Source organism: Anabrus simplex, chromosome 5, assembly GCF_040414725.1.
Source record: "Anabrus simplex isolate iqAnaSimp1 chromosome 5, ASM4041472v1, whole genome shotgun sequence".
Classification (NCBI taxonomy): Eukaryota; Metazoa; Arthropoda; class Insecta; order Orthoptera; family Tettigoniidae; genus Anabrus; species Anabrus simplex.
The window spans coordinates 420,747,756-420,760,156 of NC_090269.1; the positions used below are offsets into that span (position 1 = coordinate 420,747,756).

At 39.0% G+C, this 12,401-nt stretch overlaps 1 protein-coding gene across 10 annotated transcripts in view; it reads right to left on the reverse strand.

Annotated features, from left to right (window-relative positions):
• Positions 1-12,401, reverse strand: part of hts (adducin 1-like protein hts) — a 506,583-nt gene that overhangs the window by 132,838 nt on the left and 361,344 nt on the right. For all 10 annotated transcript variants that reach the window (XM_067147801.2, XM_067147796.2, XM_067147800.2 and 7 more), the window contains 2 exons: positions 9,779-9,871; positions 9,446-9,641 (listed from right to left, as the gene is read on the reverse strand). In XM_067147801.2, the coding sequence (XP_067003902.1) occupies positions 9,446-9,641; positions 9,779-9,871 (289 nt within the window). The remainder of the gene's footprint in view (positions 1-9,445; positions 9,642-9,778; positions 9,872-12,401) is intronic.

Genomic DNA, 12,401 nt, shown 5'->3' on the forward strand with positions numbered 1-12,401 from the left:
AACACTTGATCACGAGTCAACAGGTCCCATACTCACTTAAAGTCACACAAAATGAGAAATATGAAAGGAACTCTATATAAATAAATAAATAAATAAATAAATAAATAAATAAATAAATAAATAAATAAATAAATAAATAAATAAATAAATAAATAAATAAATAAATAAATAAATAAATAAATAAATAAATGTGGCAACTTCTTGCAATTTTAAGACATCAGAAACCAGCACGCGATAGGTATAGTAATAGTACCCACGGTCAGGATCGACCTTGGAACAGAACAAAAATTAATTCTAGGAACCAACCTCACGGATGAAAAAAAATTCAAAACTCACCAAGGAGGAAACGAGGAAAATAAGGAGGAAAGTTCAATCGTAACCTGACTACTATCCCGATGAGGGACCGTTAAGACTATCGCCTTGTTGGTTTGTCAAGGAACAGTTATAAGGCTCGTATCATGAGATGACAGAGAAAATACAAAAAGTAAGGCATCAGTATCTATTGGTTGATGGAATGGAGCTTTAGCGCATATGTATTACCCAGCTTGCAGAAAGGAGGGAAGAATGGAGAGAAATGTAAATCACACTGGAAAAAAAAAAAAAAAAATTAAATATGTAGATAGCACGTACCTATATGTGGTTCTTAAATAATATATCCTGGTTCATGATGAATTGTTTATTTGGTTCAGTATGGGTCTTGTAAATGCTAGTAGCTGCTAAAAGTTTGGTTTGTTATGCAAATGGCAACCAGGATTTTTTTTTCGCAAACAATACAGGAATTGAGCACATACGGAATGTGACGAATTCCTGCTAGCCATACTTACCTTTGTATTCACCAAGAACAAGATTCATTGGTAAAAATTAGCATCCAAAGAAAATGACAGGTTGATAGGGGAGCAATCGGACGTGTTGGGTAATGGGACGCACCTCTCTAAATCCCTCCCCTGGTAGCAAGCATTCCGTGACCTGCTTCAATCTAATGAGGAGTCACCATAATGTTTATGCAAGCTGAGTGTCAGCCTGAGTTGTGTATGTTTCTTGCGCTATGCAGAAATACTTGTTTTGTTACATCATCTTACATTAGAAGAGTTGAATTTATATTAAGGTATATACTAAACTGTCCACTTTTTTCTCGACAGTCTTCATTACCACTTCAGTGCGCACAATTAGCCCCTCTAAACAAAATGGGTTTTTACATTTTACCAGAGATTTATGTGAATGATATGTGTACAATCTATTGGCGAAATTACTATATGTGCATATCATTAAAACTAAGAATTGTAATTTCAAATGGTTCGGAACTGTAAGAGGGCTACAGAGAAGGCTTGTTGGTCTGAAGAAACATTAGTTGCTGCAGATGCTAATGTTAAAACTGGACGTGAAGTGCACGAGGTTTTTCCTTCTTCCGCCAATCACGAATACACGATTTATCAATATCGTACCTTCTGCCAACGGCACGACTTCCGTATATTTCAGCTTCGCTTACAACTTTAAGTTTCTCACGCACAGTAAATGACCGCAGATGCCATTTTGAATCCATCATTTACTATCGAGACAACACTTTCACGGACAGATACGGAACTCGAATGTGAGTGACGTAGACTTCCATAACCAACAATCTCGACTCTCTCGAAGTACGATATCCCGCGAGATCAGCTATTTGTGCACCCAGCATGCCAGCAACACTTTTGAAACAAATAACGATCGAGCATCCGCAGCAGCGGCTTTCATATTTACTGCATATTTACCCATTTTCTTTGATTTACTGCATTTCATTACCTTGCATTTCACGTTTAAATGCCACTGTAACCATAATGAGAAAAAAATTGATACTGTTTTTTAGAACGCAACGAAAACACAATAAGACCTGAATGCCCGTTTACATGTGGCATATTGAGTATAGTAACCGTATTCAAATTATTTCAATACTCCATAAAGACTTAGTGAATATTTACTTGAATGAACGGCTTGAATACGACCCGCACCCAACATTTAGAACCAATATTTTTGGGGAAAAAATGCGGGTGGTATTTGGGATTATAGGGTATTTAATTTTCATGTTATGAAATGTATACAACACACAAATTGGTATATCTAATGCCCGTTTTGGTACTACAAGTAGATGTTCAAGGTGGTGACCACTGACAGCTTTACACAAGTTAAGCCACTGGGTGAATGACAACACCAATTTTTCCAGGGTTGACTGCTGAAGAGAATTACAAGCATGCACAATAAGTTTCTGCATGTTCTCTAGAGTTATTGGAATATCTATATGATGTATTACCAAAGGAAGTCTTTGTTTTATAATTTGACAACTATCAAGGTATCTCATTAATCAGTATACCAGGCAAAGTGTACACCGGCATCTTGGAACGGAGGGTGCGATCAATGGTTGAGAGGAGGTCGAATGAAAACCAGCATGGTTTGTGACCGCAGAAAGGCTGTCAGGATCAGATCTTCACTGTACATCAGGTAACTGAAAAATGCCGTGAGAGGAATAGACAGTTATGTTTATGTTACATAGATTTAGAGAAGTCATATGAGAAAGTACCGAGGGAAAAGACTTTTGTCGTACTCTGGGACTATAGGATTAAGGGTAGATTATTAAAATCAATCACAGGCATTTATGTTGACAGTTGGGCTGCAGTGAAAATTGACAGTAGAATGTGTTCTTCGTTCAAGGTATTTACAGGGGTTAGACAAGGCTGTAATCTTTCACCTTTATTGATCATAGTTTACATGGATCATCCGCTGAAAAGTTAAGTGGCAGGGAGAGATTCAGTTAGGCGAAAATGTAGTAAGCAGTCTGGCTCATGCTGACGACCTGGTCTTAATGGCAGATAGTGCCAAAAGCCTGCAGTCTAATATCTTGGAACTTGAAAACAGATGCAATGAGTATGGTATAAAAATTAGCCTTTATAAGACTAAACTGATGTCTGCAGATAATTTCAAGTATTTAGGATGTATTTTCTACCAGGATGGTAGTATAGAAAGCGAGATTTATTCAAGGTACAGTAAAGCTAATGCAGTGAGCTTGCAGTTGCAATCAACAGTATTCTGTAAGAAGGAAGTCTGCTCCTGGACTAAACTATCTTTACATGGGTCTATTTTCAGACCAAATTTGCTTTATGGGAGTGAAAGCTTGGTGGACTCAGGATATCTTATTTATAAGCTAGAAGTAACAGACATGAAAGTAACGAGAATGACTGCTGGTAAACAGGTGGGAACAATGGCTGGAGGGCACTCGGAATGAAGAAATGTTTGCTATGTTAGGAATGAACTTTACGGATAAAGCTGTACGCATAAACCAGCTTCGGTGGTGGGGTCATGTTAGGAGAATGGAGGATAGGTTACCTAGGAAAATAATGGACTGTCTTATGGAGGGTAAGGGGGGTAGAGGGAGACCAGGACGATGACAGACTCAGTTTTGAATGATTTGTAGGTAAAAGATATAGAACTAAATGAGGCCACAGAACTAGTTACAAACAGAGGATTGTGGCAGCAATTAGTAAATTCACAGAGGCTTGCAGACTGAAGACTGGAAGGCATAATAGTCTATAATACTGGGCGAGTTAGCCCTGCAATTAGGGTCGCGCAGCTGTTAGCTTGCATCCGGGAGATAGTGGGTTCGAATCACATTGTTGGCAGCCCTGAAGATAGTTCTCCGTGGTTTCCCATTTTCACACCAGGACAATGCTGGGGCTGTACCTTAATTAAGGCCATGGCTGCTTCCTTCCCACTCCTATTACGTAAGACCAACACAGACCTGTCTTATAGTGACAATAGGATAGGAAAAGGCTAGGAGTGGGAAGGAAGTGACTGTGGCAGGGATTAAAGTACAGCATTTACCTGCTGTGAAAATGGGAAACCATGGGAAACCATCTTCAGAGCTGCTGACAGTGGGGTGTGAACCCACTATCTCCTGAATGCAAGCTGATAGCTATGTGACACAAACCGAACCGCGCAGACACTCTCTCTGTGCCAAAGAAGAAGTCCACGGGTGTTAAGGTCAGGAGACCGAACAGGCCACTTAACTGGTCCTCAACGATCAATCAAACCACCAGGATCTTTCTGGTCCAGAACATGACGTACATACACGGCATTATGTGCTGGGCATCTATTATGCTGTTACCACATCATTCTGTTCCTTAGAGGCAGCTCCTCCAGAAGACCCCACCCTCCCAAAAAAATGTTTGTATTAAGCTATACCCAAAATTAGGTCCCATATCCTTGTTGTCAACAGTAGAAATTAATTCGCCATTCACGCTGATAGTCCACCTGTTGAGCCACCGTGTGTTTTCGATGGTTCAATGATGCATGTATGCACTTGGCCCGAGTTTCAAAACTAAGATTCATTAGTAAAAAGACTGATTAGTGCTAATTTGATACTGTGCCCATGGATAGAAATCTACATGATTCTTGAAAACATTCCCATGCAATTCTTGGTGTGAGTGAACATAATAGGGATGGAACATACCGTATTTACTCATGTATAAGACCCCCCCTGGCTTTTCGAAAGAAAATGAAAAAATTTCCCATACAAGACCCCCCCCCCCTCAAACATAATTCGTCACAGAACAACAACAATTCTTCTTTGAAGCGGGCACAAGCCTTACTGCAGCTCTGACATCGCACAAATTTGTGAGAGAAAAAAACCCACTCGAAGTCATGCAGTACATCAGTGTTCCGTATTTAAGAAATTTCCGCCTCTGTAGCGTAGGTCTACTGCAGCTCTGCTGGCATCGCACAAAAGGTGAATTCTTTCGTGTCCCACCCAAGCACTGCAAGCACGCATCACTCGTGTATATGTGGCTGTGTTTTGTAGTTAAGAATGTCCACCAGTGTAATAGTTACCACAATTAGCTGCCATTCTCAGGAGTCTGAGTTTGATTTCCGGTACCGTATTGCTAAAGATTTACGAATGGCAGGAAGATGAATATGCAGTACAAATGGTACATGCAACTCCCTTCCACTGGAGGCCTATCTAAAAAGAGCTGCACCACCTCGGGATGAGGAAACTAGTTTACTTTAGTTAAGAAATATTCACGGTTGTTGTTAGGCCCATTAATATAGGCAGGTGAGATCATTAAAGTGATTGTTTAATATCTAGTAACTCGGGCCAATATAGTTTTTTTTTGTTAGAACTAGGTTTAAAACGTGATAAAAACAATAGAATCATAACTATTGTTTTACTCACCAATGTAGTTCACAAATAATAACAATAATAATTTTACGTCCCCACTTAACATCTTTCGGAGACGCCAAACAATACATACTAATGTGTTAATAAAAAATGGAGACAACGATCGTACAAAATTAACATTACGATGATAAAACTCATTACCGCTACACCTGTAGATATCCATAAATGTGATAAACTTCCCTGTTATTTATTTTTAATCTTCCCGTTGTGTAACTTCTGGCACTATGCGGGCACTTGATACCATACCTAACCTAAACAATGAGCTCCATCTGATCTCATTTACAGTTGTTTAGATAAATCCTGATGTGATATATGTGGAAAACAAGCATGAAATATACTTAAAAATAAGGGTTTGGCTTTCAATAGCCACAGTTATGCAAAGAATGCTATATATTACATGTATGTATGTATGTATGTACGTATGTATTACATTCGAAAGTACAACTCTTAATATATGCTGGTCATCAGCTGGTGGTTTGGCACGCTCTCTGCAGCATGTCTTATTCAGGAGTGGCTTCTGCTACACAGATAGGAAAAAATTGGGAATAGATTCTCATTGTCTGGAATCAATAGTCCAGAACAAAACTATTTTTTTAAAGTTTAAAAAAGATGGCACCTCAAATGCTCTCTATGCATGGCTGACGATATGGCAGTGAAGGCGACGTCATTTGGAATGACAACATGCCGGTAGCAGGGAAGTGGCAACAAGACTATAATTCAAAAGCAGTGATTAGGTTTACTCAGGTTTATTGTGCAGTAGGCCTACTGCTCAACTGACAGAGACAAATGACTGGCATCACATAAAAGGTGAATTCTTTGCATAATAATACTATAAGCTTATCCCTTTTCTCTACGGGGTTGAGTATGAAGGGAGACAAATTTTCGTAGAGAGTTTTTACGATTGTATGCCCTACCTGACAACCTAATCAGAGGAATTAATGAGATGAAACGAATGACTTGATATGAGTTACTAAAAGTGACTATTTACTTTATCCGTAGGCCTAAAAGTCGTGTTCACCATTCATTGTCTTTTTACATTTTTAAATACTGCCTTCCAATGAAAATTGCCAGTATAACTCAAATACATTCGTTTGTTGAAGAATAGTGTGAAATGTTTACATGTATAATTTATAGCTCTTTACAGCATAGAATCCATGTGTTCACTGCACAAAATTTGAGGTTATCGCATACTGGACCCCCTTACCTTTTTGGCTGTAAAAGGAGAAAAAGGGGTATAATACGTAAGTAAGGTATTAACTCGTAAGAATGCAATGTGCACTCTTTTGGCTTCAAGTTAGTGTATGCTGATTTCTGCATTAACTGTAATTGTGCTGAGAGTTAGAATTGCCCGTTTTACAAAGCTGCACTGTCTGGATGGAGGAGTCTTGTCATGGTATCGCTTACTGTAGAGTTGTTTTGCCCGACTAGCATCACGCCTACCTTCAACAGAATGGAAGACGAGTGAGCAAACCAGATACTGTTAATGGTAATAACATACCAGTGTGGGTGTGTGTGTTTCAGTACAACTCATCCGAACATACTGTACTGTAAAATACAAATACATTCATTTGCTAACTCACATTCTTCATAGATGAGCAGAATTTCTACCTTTCCTTTGTTGGAGTACATTTCCGTTAAAACTTTCAATTTGCAATGTTCTGTACTGTATTCGACTGAACATGGATGACTTGAGTATTCGTTGTGTGTTGTGTTCTCCTCTGTTTCTTCTATGCACAACGTCCATGGAGTGGGCTATGCAACTCGGGGTACCTGCAATATTGACGAGTGTTAACATATTGTAATGTACCATGCTGGACAACTGTGCAGCAAGGCTTCAAATAATTGGTCTTCATGAACCATTCTGAGTTCCAATTTCTGTGTCAAATTTTAACAATATGTTTATTAGAATGATACATTGTGATAAAAAGCTGCCTCTGTGGATCAATGGTAGAGTGTCGGCCTCTGGATCACAAGATAACGGGTTCAAACGTGACAGAGGTAGTCAGATTTTTGAAGGGCGGACAAAATTCCATTCTACAATGCATGTCGTACGATGTTGGCATGTAAAAGATCTCTGGGGACATTTTTGGTGTTCACCCGACAAAATTCATCAAATCTCAGCCATACATGCCGAAGAGAGTTTCGGTTTACTCTGCTCTCTAGTAGCCCTAGAGTAAAATGGAACGTCAAAATTAAAAAAACAATGTTAGGTTTTGGTCCACCCAATCAATACATGTCGCTTTACAAGTGAACTATTTAATTAAAAACATATTAAAATTTCTTAGTTTTAACTATATCAATACCGATCTACGAGATGAAGTTCGTAAATTGTTCGTTGAAATTGACGAGCAGGCAGCCAGATGGCGTCATATTAAAATGTCTGCAAACGGTAGCTAAGGCCATAAAATAATAATTGTTGTTATTACTGTGATACATTTTTTAATAAGTTTTGACGAGCTTCACTAAACTTTTAATCAATAAATACCCAGTGCTGTTCAAAAAAACTGATGCTAGTACTCACTAAGAAATAATGCTGTAAAGCTGACTCTCCCAGAGTATAATTTCCCCCTTTCAGTTGTACAAGTTTTGTATGAAATATCTTTTCATTAAGAGCTCTGGTACGTATTGTGGATTGCCAAAATAACAGAGACATCCTGCATGTGTGTGTGTATTTTTACGAGTCAGGACAGTTGAATGGCAATGTATTTGTAATCTTTAATTTTTCATGAACTGAAATGTTTAAAACAATCTAGTGACCTGTCACACATGAAATAGGGTCAGTTATCTAGTTCATCACAAGGTCTTGTTTGATTCCACCTGGGTCAGGGATTTTAATCACATTTGGACGACTGGGTGCTTGTGTTTGTCCCAATTCATTCTTCATAAACATAAAACGAATCATACTACCAACCACCACACAAATGCAATAGTGCGTAGATCCCACTACGTAGGGTTGGCGTCAGGAAGGGCATCTAGTCGTAAAACTAAATCAAGTTACCGTGTGCAACCCCCACAAGTGGGAAAAGTGATATAGTTGATGATCCAGATCTTCAGTGCAAGAAATCAGAGGAGAGAGATCCCCAGGATTGAAGTGTACAGCTCCAATGTTGATTACCCATATCTGGACAAGCCACCCGGAACAACTAACTATGGATGAGCGGTGGTCAAGTGAACACAGACAGTTTATAAAATAATAACAAAAAACTTGGAAGCTAGAAGTTGTGCTCTTGATGGATTCAAAAGATTGTCCAGTGGTTGCCGTAGCTGTTTTTGACCCGATACTGTGAAGAAGGTAATAAATTATTGGACCCCATCCTCAAACAACCGCATTTGTGTTTTTGATACACGGAGAGTTTTGTCTTGGGACTTCACTCGCCAAGTTATAATAGATGACGTCGAGTATTGAATGATGAGAGAGCAAGAGAGCGCGCATGCGCTATCTGTGGCTTCCTACTCTCTGCCACTTTTGCTGTTTCATGATAATGTGAAAACCCACACTGATGCTTAAATATTAAATGTGCAAGCTCTCGTAGAATCTTTTGGTCAGCAATAACTAGATCACCTCCCACAGCCCTGACCTTCCGCCCAATGACTACTATGTCTCCAGCACCTGAAGAGGTTCATTGTCATCCCACGTTTTCACTCTGCAAACGAAGTGAAAACAATGGCATAGGAATAACTTTCCTTGCAAGTAGCAGACCACTGTGATAGTCAAGAAAAACTGAACACATTCTATACTAAGGTTTAAATAAGAAAACTGAGAATTAACTGAAAGTACACAGAATCAAATTTTTTTTTTTTAATATTACTTTGAGGAGATTGGACTGAAATATGGAAAACGTATTCACGACAACCAACCAGAAGGCTCATTAAGCAACGACCTGACTGGGGAAAAATATCTTCACGAAACAGACCAGAAGACTCATTAAGCAATGACCTCACTGGAATTACTGGTAAGCCATGCCAGGGGTTATTTTTGGATTATCTTTGTTTGAAGAAATGAACGGGTGTTCTATTAATCATAGGATCTTTTGGTCAGCAACAATTGGATCACCTTCCACACAGCCCTGACCATGTGTCCAATTCTATGTCTCCAGCACCTGATGAGGTTCGTTGTCATGTTTTCAAGTTTCTCTTAAAAGACAATTCACAACATCCCCTTTTTACAGCATAATGCTAATGTCTTGTTTGAAGTTGAGGACAATGTGATAATCAGGTCTGCATAGTCTAGTAACTACTTACATGATTCTCCCCTTTGTTTCCGTTCTACAGTTTTCTTGTACTCCTCGATCTCTTCATCTGTAATCGTATCGAATGGATTCTTGGCATATGGGGTCTTGTACACCATAGCATTATGCTGAAACCCTCTCTGGATGATACCTTTAGAAGCAGCACCTACTAAAATCACCTGATCCCCAGTAGCAGAAATATTGGCATCCTAAAAACAAAATTAGTGAAGTGAGTATTACTTTCCCCTTTCAAATTAACACCCAAAGTTATTATGCATGAAAATAGCCATTCTAAAACTGAATAATACATTTTATGTAGGTACATCGCACAAATTCTATACATTACCTGCAGTTTCTTGGCTTCTTCCCATGACACACCCTCCAGTATGTGTGACTGAGGTCCAGAAGTAATTTTATCAGCACGTCGATTATCCTTGATCTAAGAGAAGAGAACGTTGTATGTTAGAAGATCAATGGAACAGGAAATTGAACACTATTATATAGTTTCATCCACATAAAAACTTTGGTCTCCCCTTTTGCTGAATTTGTACGACTTTCTCCTTATCCTTACTTCCAGATTGCAGATCTTGCTCATGAACAGTCCCCTCTAGCACATCCTGCTCCCCTCCCCCACTCCACCACTCCCAACAATGAGCACTGATGTCCAACCATAGTGAAATAAACCAGGAATGCGAAGCTGAGTGGTTCAGAAGATATTGTGATACATTCCTGTGAGTTCGATCCTGGCTAAGTATGGTGGTATTTGATTAGTGCTCAAATAAACCTGTTGCTTGACAGTAGAATAACTTGTTATTTGTATTATTCCAACTAGGGTTGATGAAAATTGCACTGTGGTGTTGTATATCATCATCATCATCCTCCAATACCACCTTTACATTCATTCAACTGATGATTAAAGACCCAAACTTCATAGTCATCCTTGAATCTATGATACAGTACCCACTTAGACCTACCAAACACTAGCAATTATATAATTGCTTGTTTGAGTACCTATTTAGTTTCCAATGAAAATGAAAATTTGCTCCAAAATCAATAATAATGTTCTCTTCCAAAATTATACCTGCGTGAGCCACCAACTGAATACCTTGAATCAGTCAAAAGTTTAGGGATAATCCTAATAATAAATCCTTCTTGGAGGCAACATATCACAAACATTTTAAGAAACATTTTCAGCTCTAAAATCGATACATAGCTTTCAGAAGATTTTTTTCCTTGGGCGTTGAAGGAGCGGCTTATCTTTACGTTTTAACGTTACCTCATTTTGACCACTGTGATGTAGTTTACAATGACCTGACTGCCATTCTCTCTGGCAAATTACAACATGCTCAATAAACTTGTGTGCATTACATAAGCACACTTCAGTACTACGACCAAGTCAACTTGGCTGCTTGAAACTAAAACAATCCTGTACCCTTCATGCCCTATGCCTTCACTGAAGTGTCTCTATGTCCTCTCCACCTTGCATTGATTCTCAATTAAACAGGTTGTCACCCCACCACAAACAATACTCTAACATAATACTGTGCAATATGATTCACAAACTCTTATTTCTATAGTACAACTATGGAATAAACTACCTAGCTCTCTCAGAAAAGACAAACCTGCTAGATTCATGAACATCAGCAATATCTCATCAATAACAAGTATCAATGCTTTGAGAGAAAGTGTCCTTTAAAATAAAATAAGATTAAATGACAACACTGATACTTTGTCAATATATGAATTTTTCATTTAAACAGTGTTATGTGGCTGAAGATGTCAATAATATATGAAACATATACCACATAAGTTGCCTTAGGGCCGGTTCTAATACCTACTGGTAAAGTAGCGCGTAATTTGCCCTCCGCGTAAAAGGATGTTTCCGTCCGACCACTCCCAGGTAGCGCTATCGGCAGCATAAATCGTCGTTACCCGGCGCGTAATTTCTCGGCCACTTCGAGGGCCCGATAAGACTTTACCTGCCGGGCAAGTTCTGAGAGCTGAACATTATTAGCTGTATTTCTGGTGATATGCAACTCAAATTAGCTTAGTATACTGAAAAAAGCAGTATACTGTAACAGTGATCGATATTGTATTGCAGGATTTTGAACATTAATGCTTCCCTTTAATTGCAACGGTCACACCAGCCTCTCGCATCGGTAGCACAGGGAACACATTTTATACGTCAAGTTTTCGTAAAGAAACTCTAAAAGGATGTAAAATCAAAATCTATTTGGAAATCATTTCAAATGGACTTTAATTTTCTACTTTTCCAGTTTTCGGACACGAGATATATATTACTGTATGTATCCCACCGAACCCAAGCGTTTTCGTAGCGTAGTGGTTAACACGTACGCTTCGTAATACGAAGTGTGGAGGTTCGAGTCTTTATTATGACAAATTTTTTATTTCCATTATTAGCGTTGTGTTAATCTGTATGCCTCTTTTCATACGTTCTTATCACAATATTATGTCTACTAGGAAAATTGCTTTATATGTATGCTACCTATAGCAAGTGATGTTATGATTAATAGCACATAGGACTGTCGCCCAGGTAGCAGATTCCCTATTAGTTGTTTAAATAGGCTTGTAAATTATTTCGAAGAAATTGGAAACTATTCCATTCCCGAATTCCTCTTCCTATGAATGGATATTTATCCCGATTAGTTCTTTACAGTACCTTCCAACTTTATCTTCATAAAGTTCATCATCATCATCTGTTTACCCTCCAGGTTCGGTTTTTCCCTCGGACTTAGCGAGGGATCCCACCTCTACCGCCTCAAGGGCAGTGTCCTGGAGCTTCAGACTCTTGGTCGGGGGATACAACTGGGGAGTATGACCAGTACCTCGCCCAGGCGGCCTCACCTGCTATGCTGAACACGGGCCTTGTGGAGGGATGGGAAGATTGGAAGGGATAGGCAAGGAAGAGGGAAGGAAGCGGCCGTGGCCTTAAGTTAGTTACCATCCCG